The sequence below is a fragment of the Tribolium castaneum genome, chromosome 4, assembly GCF_031307605.1.
Source record: "Tribolium castaneum strain GA2 chromosome 4, icTriCast1.1, whole genome shotgun sequence".
Lineage (NCBI taxonomy): Eukaryota > Metazoa > Arthropoda > Insecta > Coleoptera > Tenebrionidae > Tribolium > Tribolium castaneum.
In genome coordinates, this window is record NC_087397.1 from 6,257,675 (window position 1) to 6,283,205 (window position 25,531).

The window sequence follows — 25,531 nt, forward strand, 5'->3', positions numbered from 1 at the left end:
GTGATTGGCCGAAGGCGAATTATCGACCAATCACGAGACGACTTCGTCCTCGTAGTAACTTTTGAAAGTTACTGTCAAAATGACAGCTTTTGTGCGAATTTTAGGTTATACAAAGCCCAGTTTTTCAATAAAAACTTTATTTCGTAAGATTTATACGACAGCGAGTGAGTACCATCAGAAATTACAATTAATAAGTAACCAATTGTCTTTAATTAGAGTTAAATCACGGTGAATACGAATGGCAGGATCCCAAATCCCCCGATGAAGTGTAACAGTTCGCGCGGTTATATTACGTAAAATACACATTTTTTTCAGTGTTAACATAACTTTTGTTACAAAAGACGGTGAAAAGGTCCCTGTAAAGGGCAAAGTAGGTGATAATGTCCTATACTTGGCTCACAGATACAAAATTCCCATGGAAGGGGCCTGTGAGGCCTCCCTAGCATGTACCACTTGTCACGTTTATGTGAAAAGTGATCACGAACTTACGCCAGCTGAGGAAAAAGAAGAGGATTTGTTAGACATGGCGCCGTTTCTTAAAGAAAACTCTAGGTTAGGTTGTCAGATTATTTTAACCAAAGAATTAGAAGGGCTTGAGTTAGAATTGCCACAAGCAACGAGGAACTTTTACGTTGATGGCCACACACCAGCGCCTCATTAACCTTCTATTGTGTAAATAACGAGTTATGAAGTCAGCCACCAATTTATTTTAATAAAAAAGTGTTAAAAATTTATTTGTCTTTCTTGCTTGTCGGTTTTTGCGGCTTTTCAGTCTTACGACATTTCATTAAAATTATCAACAAGAAACCAACAACAGTCGCCGCTAAACCAATTTTCCACGCCATTGCGCTTTCCTTCAAATTAAGTACGATATTTTCGACAATATTATCACTGAAAAATTCCATTATAACACAAGAAGATAAATTGCAATTGCTTACAATGGCGTTTTAGGCGATGGTACTTTAATGGGAGTCACGTTTTTGTACCATTCTTGGGCAAAAGAAGTGAAAGACGCAACGTCGTACTTTTGGATTTGATATTTATACATTTTGCCTTGTCTGAAGCTAAAAAAATGTGTGAGAATTGAAACAAAATTGAGAAGTCAATTTACAGAATAAAAGTTGGGGCTTGGGAGACTCCAAATCGTGTGGCGGTAGCGGCCCCATCTGTCGCCTTATTGACTCGTGCGACGTTCATTCGTGTTTTTAATTGTGCCCCGACTGTCTCCCACCGGGCTTGAAGGCGGTGGCAATCGACACAGTCTGGGGTATAACTTTGAAAAAATTAAACAAAAATCTACAACCATTTAAAAAGACTTACAACATCACAAACCAGTCGCCTGTGGTAGCCCCACTGGCGGCCTGGGTTAAGTGTTCAAAAGTCTCATCGTTTAATTCCTTCACCACCGGTTCTTTATTGTTAACAAATGTGTGAAGAATTAGCTCTTCTGAAGGAATATCTAAAGCAAAATAAATGCGAATAAAATTGATTACGGTTAAATGTAGCAATACCATTATAAAGTAGAGGAATTCCATGTCTGAAAAACACCAAAACCGGCTCCTTCGTGGGGCTATACAGTCTTGTTAACTGGCTGTTAACGACTTTAACAGTCTCTCCTTCAAATGATTTAGAGAACTCTTCCTCCAAATTTGTTAAAATGTTTTCGAAGTTATCACAAAGTTCGCAATTTTTCGCAGCTGGAATTTTCGTTCAATCTTGATAGGAACGCAAAGTGGGGACTTACAAAACAGCGCAACCACATAAGTCTCACTTCTGATTAAGTTCATGAGATCATCATCCTGGATTGATTTTATTGCACCACAGTTACAAAAACTATTGAAAATAACGGACAGACACGACAAAATATACAAAAACCTACTCATTTTAGCTCAATAACCTCACATAACCCAAAACATTCAACAACACGAAAATCCCCCAGAATTGTCAACCATCAGCCATTTTGTTGACGAGTGATGCCGGTTTTTATTATCGATTTATGATTTGTGCACAAATGTGAAGTGCAAGGGTTTATTTGCAAAAACGGTGTGTTTTTGTGGACTTTTCCTTGTGTGATGATCAACTGAATCCAGGTTTGTCCAATTGCAACCATAATTAGCAGTTGTTTCATGATATTTGCCCAATTAGTGTAAGGCCATGACTGTATTAATTTTTACGGCCATTGATTGTGTTTTTCAATAATAAAAAATCAATTAACGAGATTTGACAATCGTACATTGTCAATAAGCTATTTCTGGCGCGTGTTTATGGTTACCGACGTCCGTGGTATTCCGTTTAGCGTTTGTTTACGACGTCATTTGACACAACAATTGGCGCTCATTTGAATTAAGACTTCTGTAATTTGATTTCTGTACGATTCACTACTTTAGTTAAATGTAGCCTTGGTTGAAAACCTTTTCAGCATAATGAGTAAAAGGCGTCGAACGAGTTCTATAGCCAGTAGGGGGCAAGAAGACGATTCTTTGGATAGTCTGGAGGCTTCGACTAGTACAGGACCTACGATGCGAAAGCGCAGCAAAAAACTAGATCCTGTAACAGGAAATTGCGAGTTTGTTCCACATTGTGACGCCTTGTTTTTAGATGGAACTTTGTCAACAATTGTACGATTCAATCCGCAATCACAAAAAAGACGACGGGACTCTTCTCTGCGATTCGTTTATTCGAGTACCGAAACGTAGACAAGAGCCCGGCTATTATGAGGTTGTTTCAAACCCGATCGATTTGTTGAAAGTGCAACAAAAACTGAAAACTGAGGAATATGAGGATATCGAGGATTTGCAGAACGATATCGAGTTAATTGTCAATAACACGAAAGCTTTCTATAAAAAGAATTCGCAGGAGTATCGCGACGCCATAGATTTGTGGGCCTTGTTTCTCTCTAACAAACACAAGTGAGTCCCGTTTTTAAATTAATTAACACTTAGCCATGTCTCAATTCAGACTACTTAATACCAAAGACGATGAACCCGAACCTAAGGGAAAAATCGTGTTAAAAGTCGGAAGACCGAGCAAAAAAGCCGGCACTCCGGTCGAAACCAAAGAACCTGAGCACTCTGAGGACACTTCAGAGAGTTCGAATTTCGACGACGATGTCAATTTATACGAGGAGCTGTTCACTTCAGTCATGACAGCGACCGATAATGAAAATCGGCCACTTCACACTTCTTTCCAGCTAATTCCCTCGAAGAAAAAATATCCCGAGTATTACGAAGTGATCGAACAACCCATCGATCTAAAAATGATTGCCACCAAAATCCAAACTAACGACTATTGCAGCTTGGCCGAGCTCGAGAAAGACTTGATGTTAATGTGCAAAAACGCCTGTTTGTTTAACGAACCCGGTTCGCAGATTTACAAAAACGCGAAAGCGCTGAAAAAGGTGAGAGCCGGGTTGTTTGTACCATTGACCCTTCAGTATTTTGTAGATAATTCAAAGTAAAAAAGCCGAGCTGGATCACATTAAATTAAGTTTGGGTAAAAGCAGCGAACGCATTAGGAATAAACGGTTAAGGGGCAGTACATCGCTATCTGCGGTCACTGCAGCCCTAAGGGACGACGAGTCGGACGCTGAGGTGGAACCAGAGGAACAGATGGACGATGAAGTAGCAAATCAAAGTGCAAAGTCGTTTTTTCAATGAATTGTTTCAGTCAATTGCTGATCCTCTTGATGTCGAAGATCCCCAGTGGCAATTGTTCGAGGCTGTGCGTTCAGTGACGAGTAATAGCGGAGTTTCCTTGAGCGAACCCTTCTGGAAATTGCCCTCGAAACGTTTCTATCCAGACTATTACCGCGAGATCAAAAACCCAGTCTCTTTGACTCAAATCAAACGAAAACTGACCAAGCACGCTTATGGCACCATAAGCGAAGTGGCCGGTGACATGACCATAATGTTTGAGAATGCGAAAAAGTATAACCTGCCGTCGTCAAGGTTGTATAAAGTGAGTTTGGTAACGTTTTCAACGTGAAATTTGAGCGAGTTTGTTCCAGGACGCTGTCAAGTTGCAAAAGGTCATGCAAATGAAAGTGCAAGAACTACTTGACATTGATCAGGTAACATACAGAGTCACTAACAAAAACCGGAAGGTATGCTACTGCACTGCTTATGTCTTCATTGCATTTATTAACTGTCGGGAGTTATTCATTTTGTGGGCGCTTACGTTGCTAACATCAGTCGGCTTGTTTCACTATTTTCCTAATCAGGCGTTTGAGTTGATGGTAATTGTTTAAATTTTTGTCTTTTTCAATCTTCAGGATACAGACAGTGAGGCAGATTCCGAAGTCGTTGTGCGCAAAAAGCCAGGACCTAAGCCAAAAAATACGCAATCGAGTGGCAGCACGCCACAAAGAGGGCGTCCACCGCGAGACCCAATCCCGCTAAAAAAACGTTTGCACGCTTTAGCGAAATATATGCTCGACTATACTGTCAGTTACACGTTTTGCAATTTTTTTTCTATTAGCCATTTTTCAGTGTGAGGATGGCCGAAAGCCCATGCTCGGCTTTATGGAAAAACCCTCGAAAAAATTGTATTCGGAATATTACGAAGTCATTTCGGAACCGATCGATTTCCTCGAAATTGAGCAAAAAATTCGCGCCGATCAGTACAGCTCCGAGAGTGACTTAGTCAAAGATTTTAAGCTCATGTTTTCGAACTGCCGACAGTTTAACGAGGAAAATTCGCCAATTTACGAGGATTCCCTCGTTTTGGAAAAACATCTGTTGGATAAAGTTGGGCATAGTGTCACTCCGGAAAAGAAGGAAAAAACCGTAGTCAGAGTGTACGTTTCCGGCTGAAAAATAAAAAAATAACAGTTTAGTTGCAGTGTTAAACCGCGCAAAATTCTCTCGCCGGTTGAAAAAAACCTAAGAACTTTGTACGACGCGATCAGGGATTATCGGGAAGCTAAAGCCAACCGACAGTTATCGCTGATTTTCATGAAGTTGCCGTCGAAAATAGTAATTTGCATTTTTTAGTTCAGTCGTAAAGTGTCGGTGATTGGGAACAAATCACAGACATTGGTTACGACTGGACTTGTTTGGCTCGCTTTAAGCCCCGTTTTTAGGACTATCCCGACTATTACGAGGTGATCAAGAACCCGATAGACATGGAAAAAATTTCACAAAAGCTGAAAAGCAACTCGTACGAGACCCTCGACGACTTGGTCTCCGATTTCATCCTAATGTTCGACAACGCGTGCAAATACAACGAGCCCGATTCCCAGATTTACAAAGACGCCTTGGTCCTTCAAACTGTATGTCTCCAAACCAAGCTTCAACTGAAAGAGGACGACGATACGGTTCCCGACGTCTCGGCGGCTGTCCAGGACATACTTTTGAACCTCTTCACCAACGTTTACAACCACCAGGACGCGGAGGAACGGTGCTATTCAGATTCGTTGGCTGACTTGCCCGAACACGATGAAATCGACGGCAAAAAGTAAACTTTTGCGACTTGTAAACTTTGAGTAATTATTTCGGCTTTAGGGTGCGAGCGGTGTCTTTGGACTTGATCAAAAGACGGCTTGATCGCGGTTTGTACAAAAGGCTAGACACGTTCCAAGACGATGTTTTCGCGTGCTTGGACCGAGCGAGGCGTTTGTCGCGTTCCGATTCACAAGTTTTTGAAGACTCGATCGAACTGCAGTCCTATTTTATTAAGCAAAGAGACGAGTTGTGCAAAAATGGGGAGTTGTTGCAATCGCCGGCTTTGAACTACACTCTCATGGACCTAAGCTCAGCTGTTGAGTCTTTGAGACAGAGCAAGTTGTTAGAAGAGTCACTAGAGGAGGAGACAGAGACTCGTAGTTCCGATGATTCCATTATCAAAGAAACTAACATGAATGTTGGGGAATCGTTGACTTGCAATCAACAGACTTTCAAAGTCGGGGAATTCGTCTATTTGGACTCGAAGGAGAAGGGTTGCGACCCCCATATTTTACTAATCGAGCGTTTGTGGACAAACAACGGCCAGCAAATGCTCTACGGGAACTATTACTTGAGACCTGCGGAAACGTTTCACGTAACGACGAGAAAATTCCTCGAAAAGGAGGTTTTCAAGTCGGACACACACATTGCCGTACCCTTGGAAGAGGTCAAAGAGCGCTGTTGTGTCCTCAGCACCAAACAATACTTCACCATGAAACCCGAAGGTGAATGAAACCAAAACAATACGAAAAATTCAAGCCGCTTTTCAGGTTACGATGAGAAAGATGTGTACGTTTGCGAGTCACGGTACAGCACTCGCAGCCGCAGTTTCAAAAAAATCAAAATATTCCCCGAAAATCCCTCCCTGAAGCTGATCCAGCGGGACGTACCGCTCGAGCCGAAGCGAGTCGTTTCAGTTTTCCGGGAGCGAATCGAGAAGCACAAAGACGAGCTCGCCGAACTACAGGAACAAGAAAAACTAGTTGAGAAAGACAAACCTGTAAGTTTTCAACAGTGTTGGGTTGGCGCTAGTGATTTTTTCCAGAACGTTGTGCTTTACACGAATCTGGAAATCGACGATGGTAACACGTATTACGAGCAGTACAATACGATTTGTAGCGGAGTTGTTAAGACCGGCGATTTCGTTTACGTGGCTGCCGACGGTGGGCGGCAAATGATCGCGCAAATTGACAGTATTTGGGATACGAAAGAGTAGGTCCCCCCCCCTAGTTTGTGTTTTTATACAGTTTTGTTCCAGTGGGAAGTGTTATTTTCGAGGGCCGTGGTTTGTGGCGCCCAATGAAGTCCCGCATTCGCAAAATCGGTTGTTCTATAAGCAGGAGGTGTTTTTGTCCTCGATGGAAGACACTAATCCGCTCGTGAGCATCATGGGAAAGTGTGCGGTGCTTGAGTTTAACGAGTACATTTCGTGTGAGTCTCGCCTCGGCTTCGCCACGGCCGAGTTGTAATTTTTGTGTTACAGGTCGGCCGACTGAAATACCCGAAAGTGATATTTTTATTTGTAATTCACTCTATGATGAGATTAATCGGCAAGTTAGCAAATTGCCGGTCGATGGTATTAAAAAATATTATCACAGTACTTTGGTTACGGAAGATGAAATTTACTATTTTCCCAAACTAATAAATGCGCCAAAAGTAAGTTGATGGGTAAATGAAACTGGTATTTTTTTTAAATAAGAAGCGTACATGAATAAATTTACAGGTCTGCTAAATTATCTTATCAAATTTTTGTTTTGATTGATAGCTGTAGGCAAAGTAAACAGTCTGAAATAATTATCAGATTGTTATCGGTGTCTCGAATTGACTATTTTGAAATTATTACAGGTAGGCATTGACATGAGTCAGGTTCAACCAGATATTGTCAAATCTCAGAACACACCAATACATATGGAAGTAGTGAGTAGTTTTCTTGTCTTGACTGCTTTATGTAAATGCCGCTCTTACGCTTCACTTAATCCGACTTAACCGCTTGTTTGATTCGCACTACATGGTCGATTTTTTTGCAGGAGGCGTCGCCCCAGCTTACGAAAATGAACGACATGGATATATTGATGGAAGACTCACTAGATGGCGGGCCACCTTCAGTCGGTTCCGGGGAAATACCGGTGATCATAGCAACACCCGGCACTTCCTTATCCACCCCAAACACCACCAAGAAGGTGCTTTGAAATATAACAAAAACGCATCGCTTACAATTTTGTTTCGCAGAAACCTAACAAAAATAAGGTCGTGACCGGTTACATTTTGTATTCGCGTGAAGTACGCAAACAAATCGTGCAAAACAACCCCGACTCGAATTTCGGCGAAATCAGCCGAATTGTGGGTAACGAATGGCGCTCGCTGCCAGCCAATGAAAAGCAGATTTGGGAAGAGCGCGCCTCGAAATTGAACGAGGAGACGAAAGCTTTGCTCCTATTGGACGAGCAGTGTGCAAGTCCCGCCCCGCCGAATCCTCCCGATACGGTAATTCCCCTAATTTGGTGTTTTTTTTGTTTGACTGCTTTCGCAGGTTTATGAGTGTATGTGGGACGGTTGCGATTACCAGTTCGAGGAGTTGCAAGATTGCATGGACCATTGTATTAAGGACAGTAAGGACTCTCAAGGACACGTCCAGAGCTATTTCCAGGCGAATCCCGACGCCGAATTGCACTGTCAATGGAAGGGTTGCTTGCGACGAAGCAACAAGAAAAATATTCAGCCGTTCCCGAATTTGGCTCGATTGGTGCGGCACGTCCGCGACATGCATATAAACAAGGTCAAGGGACGGGTGATTCCCCAGGGAGATCGCAGCAAGTATGTTTGCGTTGGCCATGATAAACAGCGTTTGTTTTTCGTGGCCAATTGATAAATGAATTTTATTTTCCGAACCGAAATTTATCAGGAACTTCATTGGTAACCGCGTCATGCCAGTTTTGCAACCTTGCGTGTCGACAGCGTCCGAAATAATTGCCGGTTTGTCGAATTTTGACATTGCATGGTTGAAAAAAGTGTTTAGGTCATGTTTGTTACTCTTAGATTTTTGTTTCGTAATACGAACCGATGATAATCGAATATTGGGCTTAAGTTGCTTTGAAATGCTCGTTTTTGCATGAGGAAAAATTTTGTTCCTTCGTCGGTTGGGACAAATTGAATTTTTATTGTCTTATAGTGTGTAGTGTACTGCATTTTTGATTTTTGATGTGGTAGGAACTTCAAGCCTTCCAGTAAGCCTGCGGCTGTTTCACGCCCGACCCCCACTGCCACTCCTAACCCTCGTGAGTTTTTATTTTATTTTCAATTTTTTTCCATTCATATCATGAGTTATATAGTAGGTGGTGGTAGCAGTTTGTGGCATGTTTTTTGAGTTAGAGTAAACGATTGTTTTTTTAATTTTTTTAAATTCATTTTTCATCGGAATAGCTGCTAGTAGCACCTTTAATTCAACTGCTGGACAACACACAACTACAAGTAACTCAGGTAATCATTCATCTATTCATCATCATGCTTTAATTTATTTGAAATGCAACAAATAATTAATTGTTTCAAAATAGCTAATTCAAATGCACCGGCTCAGAAGCAAGAACCAATGTTTATAACTGTGCCCCCAAGGCCGCAACGAGTCTTACATTCGGAAGCTTACATAAAGTATGGTTCTGTCTGATAAATTAAAACGATTTTCATGAAAAATTCTAGATACATTGAGGGACTTCAAGCCGATAATAAACACATAACTAACTGGGAAAGAACGTTATGTGCCACTCAAGAAAACATTCCGGCACCGGATTTAGATAAGCTACAGAACGTAACGGCTTGGTTGGGCAAGAAAGCCGATCAACAAGACAACGTTGTGGCAGCTTTGTGGTCGTTGCGGAACAAATTATTGCGAGATACTTTAAGTTTGCAAAAGGCATTGTAATTTTTTTGAATCACGTTTTGTAGTATCATGTTCGTGAATAAAGATATTTGAAGATTTGGAAGAGTTTTTTATTTTTGGCCTCGCATGGTAATTCAAAATTACAGGTTTCTGTATTAGTGACCGTCGAAAATAACCTCTGAAAAGCCGATACAATCCCACATTGAGAAACTAATAAAAAAATTGGAATTGGTTCAAATCGCTACTGAAAGTTATTTCAGGATTTGTAATAATGTCTCTTGCCATTACAGAATGTGGAGATTTCAGTGCCTTTCAAGTGAGTTAAATTTCGAGGTTAGGTCATCAGTAACGTGATAAGAAAAAAAATTTTAGGAAGCGGTTAAAAATATGCGGAAAATAGATGATCTCATAATAAGTACGTTAAATACGGCAATACCGACTGATTCTTTTCATCCTGATGGAGAGTCGGCTTGTAAAGACTTGCACAAGAAACTGGAGGAAGGGAATAGTCAGAGAACTAATGTTATAAAAAATTGTATAACTGTGACTGCTAATAGAGTAAAAGAACTGAGGGAAAAACGTGATACTAATGCCGAAGATATTTCATTATCAAAAGCTTTAAGATCAGAACAAACAAAAGTAAGACTGCTTATACAAGGGGTTGGGTTTTATTTTATTTTTCAGTTGAGAATGTTACAAGTGGAGCTAACTGTTGAAGATCTGGTCCAACAAAGAACTGCGAAAGTCTTCCATGAAAAATGTAGGAAATATTACAAGCCCCTCTAGTGGGGCACACGCCAAGTAGTGGGGACTTTTTACCAAGTTATAGCTGTTTTATACACTTCTTATTACGTACAAAAATTTAGAAACAAAGTCGTGTTTTAATTTTGTAGCCCCAAATGAAAAGGGAAGTTGGTTTGTTTGTTTCAAGGTAAAAACGTTAAATATTAAATTACGTTTTTATTTCAAGACGTATTTTATACCTATAAATGCAACTAACATAATATTGTAAAACACTGAGTAATGAAAATATGTGACTAGAACTTACATTACTTTGGTTTTTAACAAGTCACTTTTCAAATTAAAAATACACTGAACTGTTAGAAAATAAATAAAACTAAACATACGTTATATAAGTCTTAATAATAAAATTAGCTGCTCTGGACTCGAAACAATTTTCACAATTTTTAAATCGTTGTAACAAAACAATAAACGTACCAAGTACGTGCCTTAAGTAATGTCATGTGTGAGTATTTTTAATTTCGTGATAAAATAAATGGCACAGTTTAGGATTTTTGGGTCGGAATCAGTGCTGCCTTTTGTCTACAAGAGTGCAACTAATGAAGGGCAGTGGTGTTGAAAAATTCAGTCAAAATTGAGATTCCACATAAAATAAATTGAGTTTTTGTAAAAAAATCAAGCATTAAAAATGAGTATGCTATCTATTCCTTATACTTAAGTCCTTATTGACTTTAAATGCCCTGAACTATTCATTAGATTGAGATAAAAATCAGTTCGGTCGTTGCTGGGAATTACATAAGAAGACACTTGCGTTGTCGCCTTTTCTGCGGTTCGGGTCTTAGGACAGCCCTGACCGCTTCATCAAACACCTGCTTGAGCCCCCTTTGCGTCAAAGCCGAGCATTCCATATACTTAACAGCCCTGATTTTGTTGGCCAATTTCTGGCCTTGCTCGCGCTTGATGGGGCTCAAGCCCTGGTCCGCGAGAGCGGTCAGTGTCTCCCTATCATCCCTTAAGTCTATTTTGGTACCAACTAGAATCATGGGGGCGTCGGGACAGTGATGCTTGATCTCAGGATACCATTTGGAAGTAACGTTTTCGAACGACGACGGCGACGCTACACTAAAGCAAATGAGAAAAACGTCCGTTTGGGGATAAGACAGAGGCCTCAGCCTGTCATAATCTTCCTGACCTGCTGTATCCCACAAACCTAAACTAACCGAAATCCCGTCGACTACCATTGGGGCGGAATAGTTATCGAAACTAAAAACAAAACGCTAGAGCTTCATCACGCAAAAAAGCGTCTCATACTAACACTGTGGGGACATATTCTCCAGGAAAACTATCAGTGGTGTACGATATGAGCATGCAGGTTTTACCTACAGTGCCGTCACCTACAACTACACACTTAATGGGGCGACCCGATGACATTTTTTACTTCAGTTCACTAAAAAGTGACAAAGCTTGAACGTAACCTTAAAAAAATGGGCAGGGCCCTCTAACCTACAAAACCCACCTTCTATCAAAAAATTTATCAAAAGTTACACAAGTGGGGCCACGGCGCGGTTTTGCAACGTTTCCTATTAAATAATTACATAAATATTAATAAAAACAAATTATTTTCTTGCAAAATTGAAATGTCAACTTCACATCGAGTGGGTTTTTTTGAATGTCATTGTTGGCAACCAATCAACCATTGTCAATTGTCAAATTCCAGCAAAAACATTAAAAATAAATAAACAAATAATCCACGTAAATGAGGGCTTTAAGCCGTGGCAATGGAAGAACTCAACGATAAATTCTACTACGTGTACAGTTCCTCGATTTCCAACCGCATTCAGATCAAAATGTAAGCGCCCCCTTGTTTTCCACCCCGTGATCGCAGTGTATTTTAGTGGGACTTTGGAAGGCAAACGCCAAAAGCCCGAATACGACACGCTTCTGTCCGACCCTATTTTAAAATACTCGGGTTTGTGTGAGGATGGTTGTTCAGACTTGATGGTGGTGTGCCAAATATACGATCAAAACCAACCGCTCGCTCTTCCTGTGTCAACTTCCTATAAAGCGTTCACATCGCGCTGGAGGTGAGCCCCACTCTACGTTACGTCACATAAAAGTCGCAATTTTAGCTGGAACGAATGGCTCACTTTGCCAGTTCAGTTTAACGACCTTCCGAGAACTGCTCAATTAGCCCTAACGATCTACGATTGTGTGGGGCCCAACAAGCTATGGCCAGTTGGGGGCACCACGATTTCGCTGTTCAGCAAACATGGACTTTTCAGACAGGTTGTTAAATTTGCGAGTGAAGGAATAACCAAAACTGGGGTTGCAGGGCATGGTGGATTTGAGGGTTTTCCCCAATAGGGAGGCCGATGGGAATTACCCAACTCAAACGCCGGGGAAAGCCAAAGACCAAGGGAAGGAACAAATGCAAAGACTGACGAAATTAACCAAAAAACACAGAAATGGACACATGACTAAAGTACGCAATTTAATCAAAAAACACAAATCAAATAGAAAATTTTCACAGGTGGATTGGCTAGATAGGTTGACTTTTAGGGAGTTAGGTTTGATAAATAACGAGGAGAAGAGTTGTTCAGAATACATGTACTTAATGATCGAGTTTCCAACTGTTTACATTGATTTAATTCCGCATTATGTCGTGTATTTTGAGCAAAATGGTGAAGATATACATTCGTTTAGGGCCCAGAGTGACATTGTTACGGTCCCCGACCAAGAAATCCTAAAGGTAAGTTCAGTAATGCGACCAGTCAGTTGTCCACTTTTTTTATTACTCATTATTTCAAATTGGAGAAAAAAATAAATGCCAGGTTTACTTCATTAAATGCTAAGTAACACTTCCTAAGTATAAATCGTAAACGCTTTTCTTGGGATAAATTGTAAACGCTATGTGAAAACAGTAAGTACTACGAAAGATTATTTATATTAAAAAAATGTATATTTCTAAAGGCAAGTCTCTTTGTCTTATATGAGTTACAACTACCATTTTTACTAAATACGCCACTGGGTTTTCCCATTGCAGCTCTTTAAAAAAATTAGTTTTCTTTAGAGATTGATTTTAATCGGATTTTCACGTAAAACATTGTTTTTAGTACATGTCTAACGTGTGTGCTATTTCACTGACCAAATAATTCAACAGGTTGTAATTTTTAATATAGAATATAAAACGAATATAAAAGATTTTACGTAAATCTACTTACGCATTTACCGCCACTATTATTTAACCCCTTAACCTTCTCGGAAGGGTAATTTACTCATGCGTGTTTATATCTACTTTAACAGAATATGTTTTTGTTCGTCCTCTACTTTTACAAATAAATAAATAATTAAATAAATAAAAATAAATAAGTAAAATAAATTTGTGGTTTCAATTTTTTAATTTTAGTTAAAATAATATAAAAAAATAGGATAAAAATAAGTTTAAATATATGAATCTAAACAGGTCCCAAAAAGTCCCTAAGCTTTGATAATTCTAAGGAGTGTCTTTATTAGAAATATCTACCTCAGTAATCAAATCATTGCTAATTTTTTTTTGTTATAAGCTTTTGCTTAGGTGGGTGTACAATCCAAATATAAAACAACATGACATCCAAATCTTATAGTCTTATCTTATAATCTTATAATCCTATAGTCTTTAGGGTCATTCGTTTGACGATTTTGACAATATTTTACTTAGAAAATAACCATTACTTCCCGATATTATTAATATGCTTTTAAATTCACTTTGACGCCTTTAATTACATGATTACGGAAAGATTACGGACGGGACATAAAAAATTATGCTAAGTAACAGTTTTATTACAACACGAAAATTTTAATGAAAATAAAAAACAACTCACAATTATCAAAAAGAGGACACCGTTATTCGTGATAATTCGAACTACGTTTAATAATTAATGTTTATTAATATTTTGTCGTAAGCTTTGGAAAATAATTTTTCGTAACTTCCAATTTGAAAGCGTTTGATTTTGAGCACACAAAGAATTCTTTACCATTATTGATTATTATTCTCTTTGAACGAAGATCGTTCCAAACTTTTTTTTACTGAACACAAAAATTAAAAGACGCAAAGATTTGATTTGTTCATTAAAAAATTATATTTTAGAGCGATATTAGCAGACTTTTCGTAAAAATAATTCTGATCAAAATTTATGCGAAGTTGCCAATTTCCGTGCAATAGATTTATAAACAAATTAAAATAATTTCCAGCGCATTTTTTCGACTAGAATCGATATTTTTGCAACGCATTTTCACAATAATTCAATTTAGTAGTTGCAATTTGTGTGGCTTCGCACCCTTCCGCTAGTACTCCTCCAGCATGTGTTTCTGCAACTTATTCTCGTGTTTATTTTCCGTTTACCTCTCAGGAAAACCTCGTCGAACGCAAACACCACAAATTGGCGCGTTCTTTACGCAGCGGCCACTGCGATAAAGACGCCAAACCCAATGCTGCAATCCGCGATATCCTCAACACCATAGTCTCCTACCCTTCCATCAAACCGCTAACGAACGAAGAGCAAGACCATGTATGGAAGTTCCGTTTTTACCTCAGCACCCAGAAAAAAGCCCTAACTAAGTTTCTAAAATGTGTGAATTGGACGCAACAGAACGAAGTGCGACAGGCGCTGTCTATGATGCGGATCTGGGCCCCCATGGACGTGGAAGACGCCCTCGAGCTGCTGTCGCCGAATTTTACGCACCCAGCTGTGCGCAAATACGCCATTTCCAGGCTGCAGCAAGCGCCCGACGAGGAGATTCTGCTGTATTTGCTCCAGTTGGTGCAAGCGCTGAAGTATGAGGATTTTAAGGATATACAAGAGGGGTATTCGAGGATTTCTCCAGGACGGGAGGCGATAATGGTGCATGAGGAGAAGGAGGCGCAGTTGGAGAAGAAAGACAGTAAGGAGAGCAACAGCACGATAACAAATGAGTCGGTTATGCACCGATCATCGAGTTATAACCAAGCCGATCAGCTTGCCTCTTCTAACGTCAACAGTGTGATAGAAGTGGACGCTGATCAACGCGCTGCTAGTTTACCCGAAAATATTTTACACAACCTCAACGTCTACACCGACTCGGCCAACACTGACACGCTACAAGACCACATGAACGAAGAGGAAGAAGTCCAAGATTTGGCCACGTTTTTGATACAAAGGGCGTGCAAAAATGCCAAATTGGCCAATTATTTCTACTGGTATTTGTTGATCGAGTGTGAGGATCCAGAACCGACCATGAAACAAAACGTAACGGTCCTGACGCCTTATTATTCGTCCCTCATTTGTTTTTTTAGATGGTCATAAGAGAGCTGTACCTGACGGTGATGAAAACGTTTTCGCAGACTTTGGCCAAAGGCAACGCCGAGATGCAAAGGAAGCGGACAAATCTGTCGCTGCAGCAAAAATTCATCGATAATTTGGTCAAGTTGGTAAAAACGGTGTTGCGTGAGGGCGGCAATAGGAAGAAAAAGGCCGAGAAATTGCAGCAGTTGTTGGCCGATCCGACTGTGTTTAAGTTTAATTTTGGTAATTTCGAGCCGATTCCGTTCCCGCTTGATCCCGATGTCACAATAAAGGGGATAATTGCGGAAAAAGCGAGTTTGTTCAAGTCGGCTTTGATGCCGTCCAAACTGCACTTTATCACGAGTGATAACAGCGAATATGTGGCCATTTTCAAACATGGGGATGATTTGAGGCAAGACCAGTTGATTCTGCAAATGATAACTCTGATGGATAAGTTGTTACGGAAGGAAAACCTCGATTTGAAGCTAACACCGTATAAAGTACTCGCGACTAGTACCAAGCACGGTTTTGTGCAATATATCGATTCTGTGAGTGTGGCAGAGGCTGTGAATGCGGAAGGTGAGAAAATTGTTTATTAATCAGCGATTAATTAGCGGACTGTTTCCAGGGAGTATTCATAACTACTTTCGGAAGTACCACCCGCAGGAAAACGGGCCTTACGGCATCGCCCCCGAAATAATGGACAGTTACGTGCGGTCCTGTGCCGGTTATTGCGTCATTACTTACCTACTGGGTGTGGGCGATCGTCATTTAGATAATTTATTAGTGACCACTTGTGGTAAATTATTTCACATCGATTTCGGGTTTATCCTAGGGCGGGACCCTAAACCCTTGCCTCCGCCAATGAAATTGAGTAAAGAAATGGTGGAGGCGATGGGGGGAGGCAATTCTGAGCATTACCAAGAGTTTAGGAAGCAATGCTATACTGCGTTTTTGCACTTGAGGAGGTTTGTGCTTACATAAAGTGGTGGTAGTAACGTGTAAGGTAATTTTTTTACAGGCATGCCAACTTAATGTTGAATCTTTTTTCATTGATGATTGACACGAGTGTGCCAGATATTGCTCTAGAGCCGGATAAGGCGGTCAAAAAGGTGCAAGAGAAGTTTAGGTTGGATTTAGGGGAGGAGGAGGCGGTGCATTATATCCAGAACTTGATTGATGCGTCGGCTTCGGCCGTTATGCCGGCTATTGTAGAACAGTTTCATAAAATCACCCAGTATATAAGGAAGTAAAACGTGTATAAATAAGGTTAGTTGTTTAATAAAATTTGTATAAGGAAATTTTATTAATAACATTGGTTTATCAAATTTCACTTTTTGTCTGTTGCCGCAGTTTTAAAAGTTGATTCCAGATACTTTCGGAGTGTAGTTTTCAAACCTCTGACGTCCAAATTTTGCAAATCTCGAGTTTTCATTCTAGAAAAATGTTGAGTTACCCATACAGGATGTTTCACATAATTTTACGAGGCTTACGCCTGTAAAATGCCACCAACAATACATACGAACTCGATTACAAAATTTGACAGTCTTCTCTAGTTTGTTCACCCTTTTAATTAATTAAAGGTGCATTTTTTGTATCTAGTGTTTTGTGATTTTTGTATCTTTGAGTGCGAACATTAAGCGCAAGCCTCGTAAAATTATGTGAAAGACCCTGTATATCAAAAACTAAAGTTGGTAAAAAAAATCTGTTAAATGTTTAAAAATCAGCGTCCAAACTAGTGTAATAATTACCGGGGAAATGTCTGATTTTTTTAAGTAAGAAGCTGCATATTTAATGTCACTCAGCATATTTTATTTTATCAAAGTACGTGAGTATCTGCTTTTCATCTATTATGTATCTCTTTGATGAAAATTAATTTTAAGTGGATGACGGAAATAGATCACTCGTCAAATGCCTGATTATCAATTATTATTAGATAATATTTAAAGTGACTTGCAACAAAACTTCCGATTAGATAGACGGGCGATGACTCGAGACAAGTAAGTAAAATAAAATTGAATTGAATTAATTTTAAATCATATAACTATAAACAGTAGTTTTCTTCAAAAATTTACTTGTTCCGTGAGAAATTATTTTTCCAATTTGGTAACTTTCAATTCTTTTTTGGTTTTACGTGAATTTATAACATATCAGACAGTTTATTATATTTAACAGCTATTTTTTTTTCTATTTCTATTTCGCACAAATGACAAAACCCTGATTATGAGTTATTAGATAACACTCAAATATCCATGTATTGCAAATGAGTAACATATTCAGCTTAATTAAATATTTTTTTCGTGCCAAAAATAAATAAACCAGTAGATAAAAATATAGAAACTTTATTATGAATACAAACAATCGTAACAATTTATGGCAACACACAATCAAATTTGACCTTAAAATGTATGATGAAAAAGCACTTTTCAATGGAAAAACGTTACATAATAACCGATACCATTTTTAAAGGTTATCAATTACGAGTTTTTTCGTGCAACCGATGTAATAATACTTTTAACTTCAGTGTATTGATTCAAGCCATAAATTCCCATCTCACGCCCATGTCCCGAATCCTTGAACCCTCCAAACGGCGTTTGCGCCCCCAAAATATTGTACGTGTTGACCCAGACAGTCCCAGCCCTTATCCCTTGAACCAGATAATTGACTTTATCCAAATCTTTCGAGAAAACAGCTGCCGCAAGCCCATAATTGGTATTATTCGCCCGTTCTATAATCTCATCCAAGTCCTTGAACCGCATCAATTGTTGCACTGGCCCAAAAATCTGAAATTTTTGAATTAATTGGGCCCAAAATCGCGGACACACGACTCACTTCTTCTTTGGCAATCACGTGGTTATCCTCAACATTGGCGAAAACTGTCGGTTCAACGAAATATCCCTTATCCCCAACTCTCTTACCCCCAACCAACAATTTTGCCCCTTGGTTCACCCCTTCTTTAACCAAACCCAGGATTTTCGTCATTTGGGTTTCATCAATCTGGGGCCCTTGCTCCGTTTTGGGGTCAAAGGGGTTGCCAACGGTGCGCTTTTTCGCCCGTTCGACCGACCTTTCGACAAACTCGTCGTAGATTTTGTCCTCGATGAAGGTCCGTGAGCCCGCACAGCACACTTGTCCTTAATAATAATGATGTTTTAACAAGAAAAAACCCCAAAGTTTGTTTACCTTGATTGAAGAACAGCCCGAAGTGGGCTTGTTCCACGGCCTTCTCGATATCAACATCGGCCAGGATAATGTTGGGGCTTTTGCCCCCCAATTCCAAGGTGGTCCGTTTCAAGTTACCAACGCCTGACATTTGCTGGATTTTCAGCCCCACTTCGGTCGATCCCGTAAATGCGATTTTATCGACTTTGGGGTTGGAGACAAGTGCGGCCCCCGCGTCGCCGAACCCGGGCACTAGATTGAAGACGCCTGGGGGGAACCCGGCCTCTTTGATCAACTGCGCCGTGTAGAGGGCTGTCAGGGGGGTTTGCTCGGCGGGCTTGAGCACCACCGTGTTCCCCATGCTCAAGGCAGGGCCGATCTTCCACGCCATCATCAGCAGGGGGAAGTTCCAGGGGATGATTTGCCCGCAGACTCCGACGGGCTCGTGGCGCGTGTAGCACATGAAGGGGCCGTCCAGGGGTATGACCCTGCCGTGGTTTTTGTCAGCCCAGCCGGCCATGTACCTTATCACTTTGATACTGCCCATGATGTCGACAGGGTAGGCCACATGGTACGGTTTACCGTTGTCTAAGGTTTCGAGACTCTGGAATGTGGGGGTCAATGGGGGCTGGGCCAGTCGGGGGGCTTACCGCCAAGTACGCGGCGTCGCGCTCCATCAGGTCCGCCAGGCGGTTCAGGAGCAGCCCCCGGTCGGAGGCGTCCATGGTGCGCCAGGGGGAGTTGAAGCGGAAGGCCTCATTGGCGGCATCAACAGCCAAGTCGATGTCTTCCTTGGCCCCTTGCTGCACCTCGGTGATGATTTCACCGGTGGTGGGGTTCACGGTGGGGAAGGTTTTGCCCGATTTCGATTTGTGCCATTCGTTATTGATAAAAATCTTTAAGAAATGTTCGATAAAACTTAAGTATTTCCGTTCTGTGTCGAGCACCACTTCATGCGATAACAATGTTATTGTTGTAATTATCGATAAATAAACATACAGACGGTTTACATTTTGTTGTTAGGGCCCCCAAATAGCTAACATTCGCGTGATTTATTGTTTTCTCCGAGATTTGACCTTCACACTTTTGGGGGCCAGTTTTTGCATGCAGTTAAAACCCGGTTAAGTTCGGCTCTACTCACCCCCGAGTACATCACATTGGGGCTCTCTTGAGGCGCCGGGACCGCCGCTGCCGAGAAATTACATTTCTGGACCCTGCCAAAGGCTGATCTTGCTAAACGGAGCATCTTGTTGAGATCGTTCGACGCTTCGGCACCAAATGAACGTCTGCTATTCCAGTTACGCTTATAACACTTAGCAGGGTCAGGATATTATCACTAAATACCCCCCGCACGGACTTTATCGCGGGATTTTAGATAAATCAAAAACTACAATTCATCAACTGGTTACCGGTAATCATTGGTTTGGTATGCACGAAAATAGGCTTGATAACCTTGAAATAGCGCTTGTAGCGAGTGATATACAGTGTTTACGGTTGGTTTATCGAAATTAAACGGGGTATTAATTAAAATTCTGTATTTTTATCCCAGTTAAAAAACATGTGCGCAAAAATGTGACATTGACGTTCGTCGACATTGACAGATATGACATTTTTATTATCAATTGTACCATTTTGCGAACATTATTAATAAAAAAATGGGAAGATATTAATTATTACGCATTACTAATCTCGCTATTACTTGCCGACAAATTATTACATAATTTTGGTTGCAAATTTTCCGCAAATTACTGGTTGCCTACACCTACAGCCGTCATTGTGACGTTTATAACCAGCATAACCTTAAAAAAGTGTCATCCTAAAATCAAAATATTTGGTTACTTATTTGATTATTGTTTCGACAAGTGTTGTGTTCCCAATGCAGGCGTCAAGCTCGGCCCCCCTTTTGCAATGGAGCCCCGATAAGAAGCACTCGGACCGTGAAAGGTGCCCCTAACCCCACATCCACATATGTTACATTTTCCTTGTTTTTTTAGATGGATTTGCATATACCCTGCCTACATTAACAGTAAGAAAACGGTGGCACAAGGCCGTCGCATCGCTAAGGAAAAATGTGTGGAAAATCCCACCCACCAAGAAATGCGAGACGTTCTTTCAGCTGCAGGTCTGCAAGTAGGAGTGGAAAACAAACTGTACAGTCGAGAGCGCAGCAAAGAGCTTCTCTACCGAGGTCGAATTCGCATTCAGTTGAAAAAAGATGACGGGACTCCAGTAAACAAAGATTTCCCGACGCGCGAAAGCGTCATGTTACATCTTTGTGAAATGATCCCCAAATTGAAGATCAGACAGAACAAGTCGGGGGGCGATCAAGTCCAGAGCAATCCGAGTTCGGGCAAAGGCAAAGGAAAGGGAAAAGGGCGCCGATAAACACCTTGTTTTTTATATTTTTATTAAGTTACGCAAATATATAAAAATTGAGCAAAAACGTGTTTCATTTATTCATCCACGAATCTCGGGTCTTGCGTGATAATCTCGTGCCGTTTTTTGCCATGGAGGAGGTCTTTAAGGGGGATATCCACCTCGTTTTCGTGTTTCACGGTCGCGTTTTCGGACGCCCCCAGTCGGTGTTGCATGCGGCGTCTTTGGCGCGCCTCCTCCACCACGTTCCGCATGCGGGTTCGTTGTTGAGGCGTTTGGATTAAGACAGTGTGGGATAACTGGCGCAGATTGTTCCTGATTGCTTCAATCTCCATCTCGCGGACTCTGGCATCGGAAACTTGGCTCAGGCGGTTGAGGTGGTCCCGGACCTGTTGCAGAAGTATTCTTTGTTGGTCGGGGGTTATCTGGCGGGGGCGTCGTGGGGTCACAAGTCGGTGGATCACACGGCGTTGGGGCTGCTGTTGGCCCACCGTCTCAAAGCTGAAATTAAGTTCAGGCTCGTCGGTTTTTTGATCAGCCTCGGTGGTGCTTTCCGGGGTTGTGGTTGTTGGGGGCGGTTGTGTCGTGGCAGCTGATTCGGTCGTTTCGGTGGTCGAAACCTCCCGTTTTATTATTATGCTATCATGGTTTAATAATTCGACCGACTTTAGTTTTTTTCCGATTGAGTGTGCGTTTTTATGAACGAGTTCAATGTCTGTGTCTGCGAGGAATTTAGATAAAAAATCGTAATTATTATTTGATTGTTGAAACACTCACCATCGACAGTCTTTGGTAGGAGACAAGTGCACAATTTCGTTTCAGAATTGTATTCAAATTGGCCTCCTGAAGTCGAACAAATGTTTTCACAGTCGGCTTCAGTTACATTTTTGTTTAAAACATGAGAGCAACTTTGTTCTGAAATTTTTTGGTTGGCAAAAAGTTATTTATTTGTTAAGATACGAACCAAGGAATTGGAGAATTGCAACACATAAAACAACACTTTTTACGTACATTGTTAAATTTACGTTTAGTATAAATGGCATGGTCGTTTGGTTTAAATAGTTCTGAAAAATTGCTGAAGTTGCAAAGAATTGTAGGAAGTGAAACAGTTTGGTGGTAACAAATTGCGCGTCCTACTTTTGTTATGTGTGTTTTGATTTAAATTGCGACATTCAAAGTATAACAATAATAATAAATTTTCGAGATTTATGAAATATTTATTACAATTAAATAAATGTTTGGCTGGGGTATTGCAACAATAAATCAATGATTAATTTAACATGAAATGGAATTATTAAATCTCGCGCAATATCTATTTTTTTTTCGTTACTTGCGGTGGTCTTAAAATTTTGACCCGTCTGCAGGTATTACCTAAAATTTCATTACGTGTGTTTAACTTATCAACGTTTAAATCTGTTTCTTAAACAATTCCAATTTAATGCAAATTGGGGTCTGTTTGGTAAACAAGTTTGTATCATATCTAACATGTGGATAAGACATGAATAATGCATTTAAGCGCCACGGTAACTACATGCAAACGTATATTAGGCCACCATAATTCGTCTTGGGCTTTAAATCAAAGAAGCATCTGCTTTGTGGCTAAACGGCACCACCTCAAAAGTCAATACTAAATTAAGATCAGTTGTTGCATTAATGAAGCTAGAGGTTGCAACAATTGACAGCTCAGTCTGGACTAACCATATCGATCGGTGGTTAGTCCAGGGGGAAACTGTCCTCTACCACCCCCATACCCATCCATCCATCACGGGATAATTCAACCTTCAAGCCACTTGGCTGTTTTGGGGGCTGTTTTAATTATAATCGAACGGCGGACGAGCCATCGGCAGGCTGGAACTTAATGAATTTTCCATTTTCCGGAAATAACCGCTCATATTTATAAACTTTGTTATTACGTTGCAATACACTTGATCGGATCGGTTTTGTAGGCACATTTAATTAAAAAATTTCTGAGCAAGTTTAGTTTTGCAATTAGATAAAACGGCGGAAGGGTCGTTTGTGTGCATCGCCCGGTATAAAGCAGCAATCTTTTAGCAGTGCAGAATTAAGACAAAAGCGCCGTAACTGCGGACTTAAAAACAATACTTTTATTTGTAAGATATGCTTTAAACAGTTCCCCCGGGCGTGCTTATTTTGTCACATAAACAAACGCTCGACGTTGTATAAAGCATTTCGTGAAATTTTATTTGTTTTTCGGATCCACGTATCCCTCGAGCTCATTACAAAAATAAAAATATATCTCGTAATCTGACCTCATTTACATATCAGCATGTGTATGGGAAATTGCGCTGTCGTCAGTAAAATACTTCCTCAACGGAAAGAAAACGCAATTTATAAAATTGATACATGCGGATAAATAAACTCCGCCAACGGGGCGATATTTCACGTTTAACGGATAGATGCAATGTTTTCGACAATAATACGAAAAGTGCGCTTGATTCCGGCGAGAAGTTGGTGTTTTTGGCTCGGCTAAAGCACACAAAACGGGCGAAATTACAGGAGCTGAGCTGAATTTGCAACATTTGCTAAGTTTTTACAATGATACTATTCATCCGCGAACGTGGCGTGACGTGTAATGGAAATGCGGCCTAGTTTATGAATTAAACATCGGATTCGACCGATGGCGGAGAGCGCAGATTTGGTGTGACTCCTAGCTGGGACACCCTGTACTGCGCCGCACCTGAATAATGTATTCCGTTTGTATGACAAAAATTGCATTACATTTAGCGCATTTGCACGAATCTAATCCAGTTCTGTCCAAAAGTAGGGCACGAAATGAATTAAATAAATCAGCGGTGACGTTCCGCTCCAACTCGCTCGAATTTCGCTAAATAGTTTATAAAATATTTGAAGATAATGTGAGCAAATAAATTCGGAATACTGATGCGGATGATTTGATTATGGGAATTGTATCGGAATTTCAAGTACCATTTACGGTTCAACTAATCGCAATTCTTCGCCCGTCTCTCGTGGAAAACCTATTACTAGTCGGGTCTGCGGTGTCGAAAATATCAGGAAACTTGGAAATTATTTCATATCATTGTGATCGAGTTGGGGAGTTTTGTGTTTTTTGAACGAGTGTAATGAAAATTTATAAGACGAGTGAATAAATCCCAGCTTTTCATATGGTAATGCGCACCCATACGGCCCTATTTCGTGTCTTTTAATATCTTCACACGTCATGTTACGTCACGAACCGTGTGGAAACTCACGCAATAACGCCGATTTTTCCAAATGTTTATAATATCTATTTTTCATTATGTCACACTGCTAATATTTGAATAGCAAACTAATACAATTTATGACAAAGCGTAATTGCATTTCGTGTCGTAATTATGATTTGGAAATTGTTGCCAGAAATTGATTTAATATTTCCGATAGCTGAAAGTCTATCAATTTTATTTACACTTTTTCATACAAATCATATTTTTCAAGAGCCAAAACCATTTGTTATCATTTGGAGAATCGCGGAAGGGTCGATAAAAGTAATCCGCACCGCTGAGAGCCATCAATTAAACCAAACTCGATCAAAAAATTCACAAAGCTAATACAAAATTTTTACCTAATGCATCACGCAGACTAATTTCTGGGCGAAGCTTAAGTTAAATTAATTCACCTGCGGCTGTTTAAGTGCTCCGCTGGATGTGCTCCAATATTTAACCTGTTCAGAGCCCAAATAGTTGGCGAAATTAGCGATTCGCCGGTGAGTGGTTTCGAAAACGGTTTCGGAAACACCTACCCAAAATAATTTTCTTTAAAAAATAGTCTAAAAATTGTGTAATAATAAGGGTTATTTTGTTCAACACCAAAAAATTAGTTTTAGAAATGATGGTTCCGTCTAAACCCACATTAGAAGTATTGAAAGTTCTTATAAAGATATTTATTTGAAAATTAAAACCTTCTTATTTTAAATGGAAAGCTATGTTTTTCACTGCGTTTTTGGATTAGTTGTGTTATTTTAAGACCGTTTTTATTAGTTTTTCTTATACCTAAGTTTAACCGTTTTCGAGATATTTAAGATTTTTTTTTATTTTTGGATTTGCACCTGTCACTTAAAAATTCGGTAACTTTCTGAGTTTTCGAGTTTTTAAAATCATATTAGGAGAAATAAAAGAGAAAGTCTATATCTATTCTCCAGTGTGTTTAAAATTGAAAAAGAATTTAATAAACCCTAAAAATTAAGGTTAAGTTTGGACAAATTTACGTATTCATTACTTATTTTTTTCAAGTGAGATGTCTCAGTTTTTGTTGTACTAGATGGAGGAGAATTTTTTTCTGAATCGATCTGTATTAGCATCTGTGATAATTTTCAAGTTATGTTGGGTTTTTTGACATTGTAGAAAATTTCTACTAACCACAGCTATTTTTGCATTGTTTGCTATAAAAACATTTCTGATTAAACAAACGACAAACTCTGTTCAAAATTGTGTTATCCGTCCGTGAAAACAATATAAATTCATTGAATGTTGGTTTGAAAAACTAATTTCTCACATTTTTTCTCTCGTTTGCATGACAACCTATGAAAAAGACCTATGGCAAATTAATTTTTCAATGTTAACAAAAAGTTATTATAACTTAAAACTTGAATACAGATCGATGCAGAATTAAATTCTCTACGA

At 40.0% G+C, this 25,531-nt stretch overlaps 9 protein-coding genes across 23 annotated transcripts; 5 read left to right on the top strand and 4 right to left on the bottom strand.

Moving 5' to 3' along the window:
- Positions 1–4: 4 nt before the first annotated feature.
- Fdx1 (Ferredoxin 1) lies at positions 5–734 on the top strand. The gene is made up of 3 exons (XM_963331.5): positions 5–164; positions 217–268; positions 316–734. The coding sequence occupies exons 1-3, from the start codon at positions 80–82 to the stop codon at positions 659–661; spliced, it is 483 nt and encodes a 160-aa protein (XP_968424.2). The 5' UTR covers positions 5–79; the 3' UTR covers positions 662–734.
- Positions 685–1,883, bottom strand: LOC656739 (uncharacterized protein). The gene is made up of 6 exons (XM_963245.4): positions 1,745–1,883; positions 1,512–1,697; positions 1,321–1,459; positions 1,112–1,273; positions 939–1,064; positions 685–891 (listed from the first exon to the last, which is right to left on the bottom strand). The coding sequence occupies exons 1-6, from the start codon at positions 1,881–1,883 to the stop codon at positions 732–734; spliced, it is 912 nt and encodes a 303-aa protein (XP_968338.2). The 3' UTR covers positions 685–731.
- A 65-nt stretch (positions 1,884–1,948) lies between these two features.
- polybromo lies at positions 1,949–9,418 on the top strand. 14 transcript variants are annotated; one of them, XM_064356364.1, is made up of 24 exons: positions 1,949–2,090; positions 2,420–2,549; positions 2,599–2,909; positions 2,959–3,397; positions 3,444–3,620; positions 3,667–3,957; positions 4,007–4,102; positions 4,271–4,441; positions 4,488–4,795; positions 4,835–4,973; positions 5,081–5,454; positions 5,502–6,166; positions 6,212–6,441; positions 6,487–6,653; positions 6,700–6,872; positions 6,925–7,097; positions 7,287–7,358; positions 7,469–7,621; positions 7,671–7,925; positions 7,972–8,255; positions 8,344–8,414; positions 8,862–8,918; positions 8,993–9,086; positions 9,135–9,418. In XM_064356364.1, the coding sequence occupies exons 2-24, from the start codon at positions 2,424–2,426 to the stop codon at positions 9,355–9,357; spliced, it is 5,049 nt and encodes a 1,682-aa protein (XP_064212434.1). In that variant the 5' UTR covers positions 1,949–2,090; positions 2,420–2,423; the 3' UTR covers positions 9,358–9,418. The 14 variants fall into 14 exon arrangements, with proteins under 14 accessions (XP_064212434.1, XP_015840533.1, XP_064212437.1 ...); XM_015985047.2 differs by having other exon boundaries at positions 4,841–4,973; XM_064356367.1 differs by having other exon boundaries at positions 4,007–4,069.
- Positions 9,419–9,450: 32 nt separating this feature from the next.
- Ccdc58 (Coiled-coil domain-containing 58) lies at positions 9,451–10,188 on the top strand. The gene is made up of 3 exons (XM_963097.4): positions 9,451–9,631; positions 9,688–9,954; positions 10,000–10,188. The coding sequence occupies exons 1-3, from the start codon at positions 9,587–9,589 to the stop codon at positions 10,099–10,101; spliced, it is 414 nt and encodes a 137-aa protein (XP_968190.1). The 5' UTR covers positions 9,451–9,586; the 3' UTR covers positions 10,102–10,188.
- A 72-nt stretch (positions 10,189–10,260) lies between these two features.
- Positions 10,261–11,713, bottom strand: Mtl (Mig-2-like). 2 transcript variants are annotated; one of them, XM_963019.4, is made up of 3 exons: positions 11,573–11,713; positions 11,372–11,503; positions 10,261–11,319 (listed from the first exon to the last, which is right to left on the bottom strand). In XM_963019.4, the coding sequence occupies exons 2-3, from the start codon at positions 11,485–11,487 to the stop codon at positions 10,848–10,850; spliced, it is 588 nt and encodes a 195-aa protein (XP_968112.1). In that variant the 5' UTR covers positions 11,488–11,503; positions 11,573–11,713; the 3' UTR covers positions 10,261–10,847. The 2 variants fall into 2 exon arrangements, with proteins under 2 accessions (XP_968112.1, XP_015840540.1); XM_015985054.2 differs by having other exon boundaries at positions 11,560–11,699.
- Positions 11,714–11,763: 50 nt separating this feature from the next.
- Positions 11,764–19,797, top strand: Pi3K59F (Phosphatidylinositol 3-kinase 59F). Its single transcript, XM_962942.5, has 9 exons — positions 11,764–11,905; positions 11,952–12,140; positions 12,186–12,342; positions 12,389–12,538; positions 12,587–12,805; positions 14,445–15,320; positions 15,368–15,935; positions 15,985–16,324; positions 16,378–19,797. Exons 1-9 carry the CDS (start codon positions 11,835–11,837, stop codon positions 16,607–16,609), a joined length of 2,802 nt encoding a protein of 933 aa, XP_968035.2. The 5' UTR covers positions 11,764–11,834; the 3' UTR covers positions 16,610–19,797.
- Aldh (Aldehyde dehydrogenase) lies at positions 17,683–20,085 on the bottom strand. Its single transcript, XM_962867.5, has 5 exons — positions 19,660–20,085; positions 19,169–19,414; positions 18,540–19,122; positions 18,189–18,490; positions 17,683–18,139 (listed from the first exon to the last, which is right to left on the bottom strand). The coding sequence occupies exons 1-5, from the start codon at positions 19,762–19,764 to the stop codon at positions 17,834–17,836; spliced, it is 1,542 nt and encodes a 513-aa protein (XP_967960.2). The 5' UTR covers positions 19,765–20,085; the 3' UTR covers positions 17,683–17,833.
- Positions 20,086–20,248: 163 nt separating this feature from the next.
- Positions 20,249–20,961, top strand: Srp19 (Signal recognition particle 19). The gene is made up of 2 exons (XM_962786.4): positions 20,249–20,462; positions 20,513–20,961. Exons 1-2 carry the CDS (start codon positions 20,395–20,397, stop codon positions 20,901–20,903), a joined length of 459 nt encoding a protein of 152 aa, XP_967879.1. The 5' UTR covers positions 20,249–20,394; the 3' UTR covers positions 20,904–20,961.
- A 10-nt stretch (positions 20,962–20,971) lies between these two features.
- On the bottom strand, positions 20,972–21,998 carry LOC103313608 (uncharacterized). Its single transcript, XM_008197297.3, has 3 exons — positions 21,859–21,998; positions 21,672–21,809; positions 20,972–21,615 (listed from the first exon to the last, which is right to left on the bottom strand). Exons 1-3 carry the CDS (start codon positions 21,935–21,937, stop codon positions 20,972–20,974), a joined length of 861 nt encoding a protein of 286 aa, XP_008195519.2. The 5' UTR covers positions 21,938–21,998.
- Positions 21,999–25,531: the final 3,533 nt, after the last annotated feature.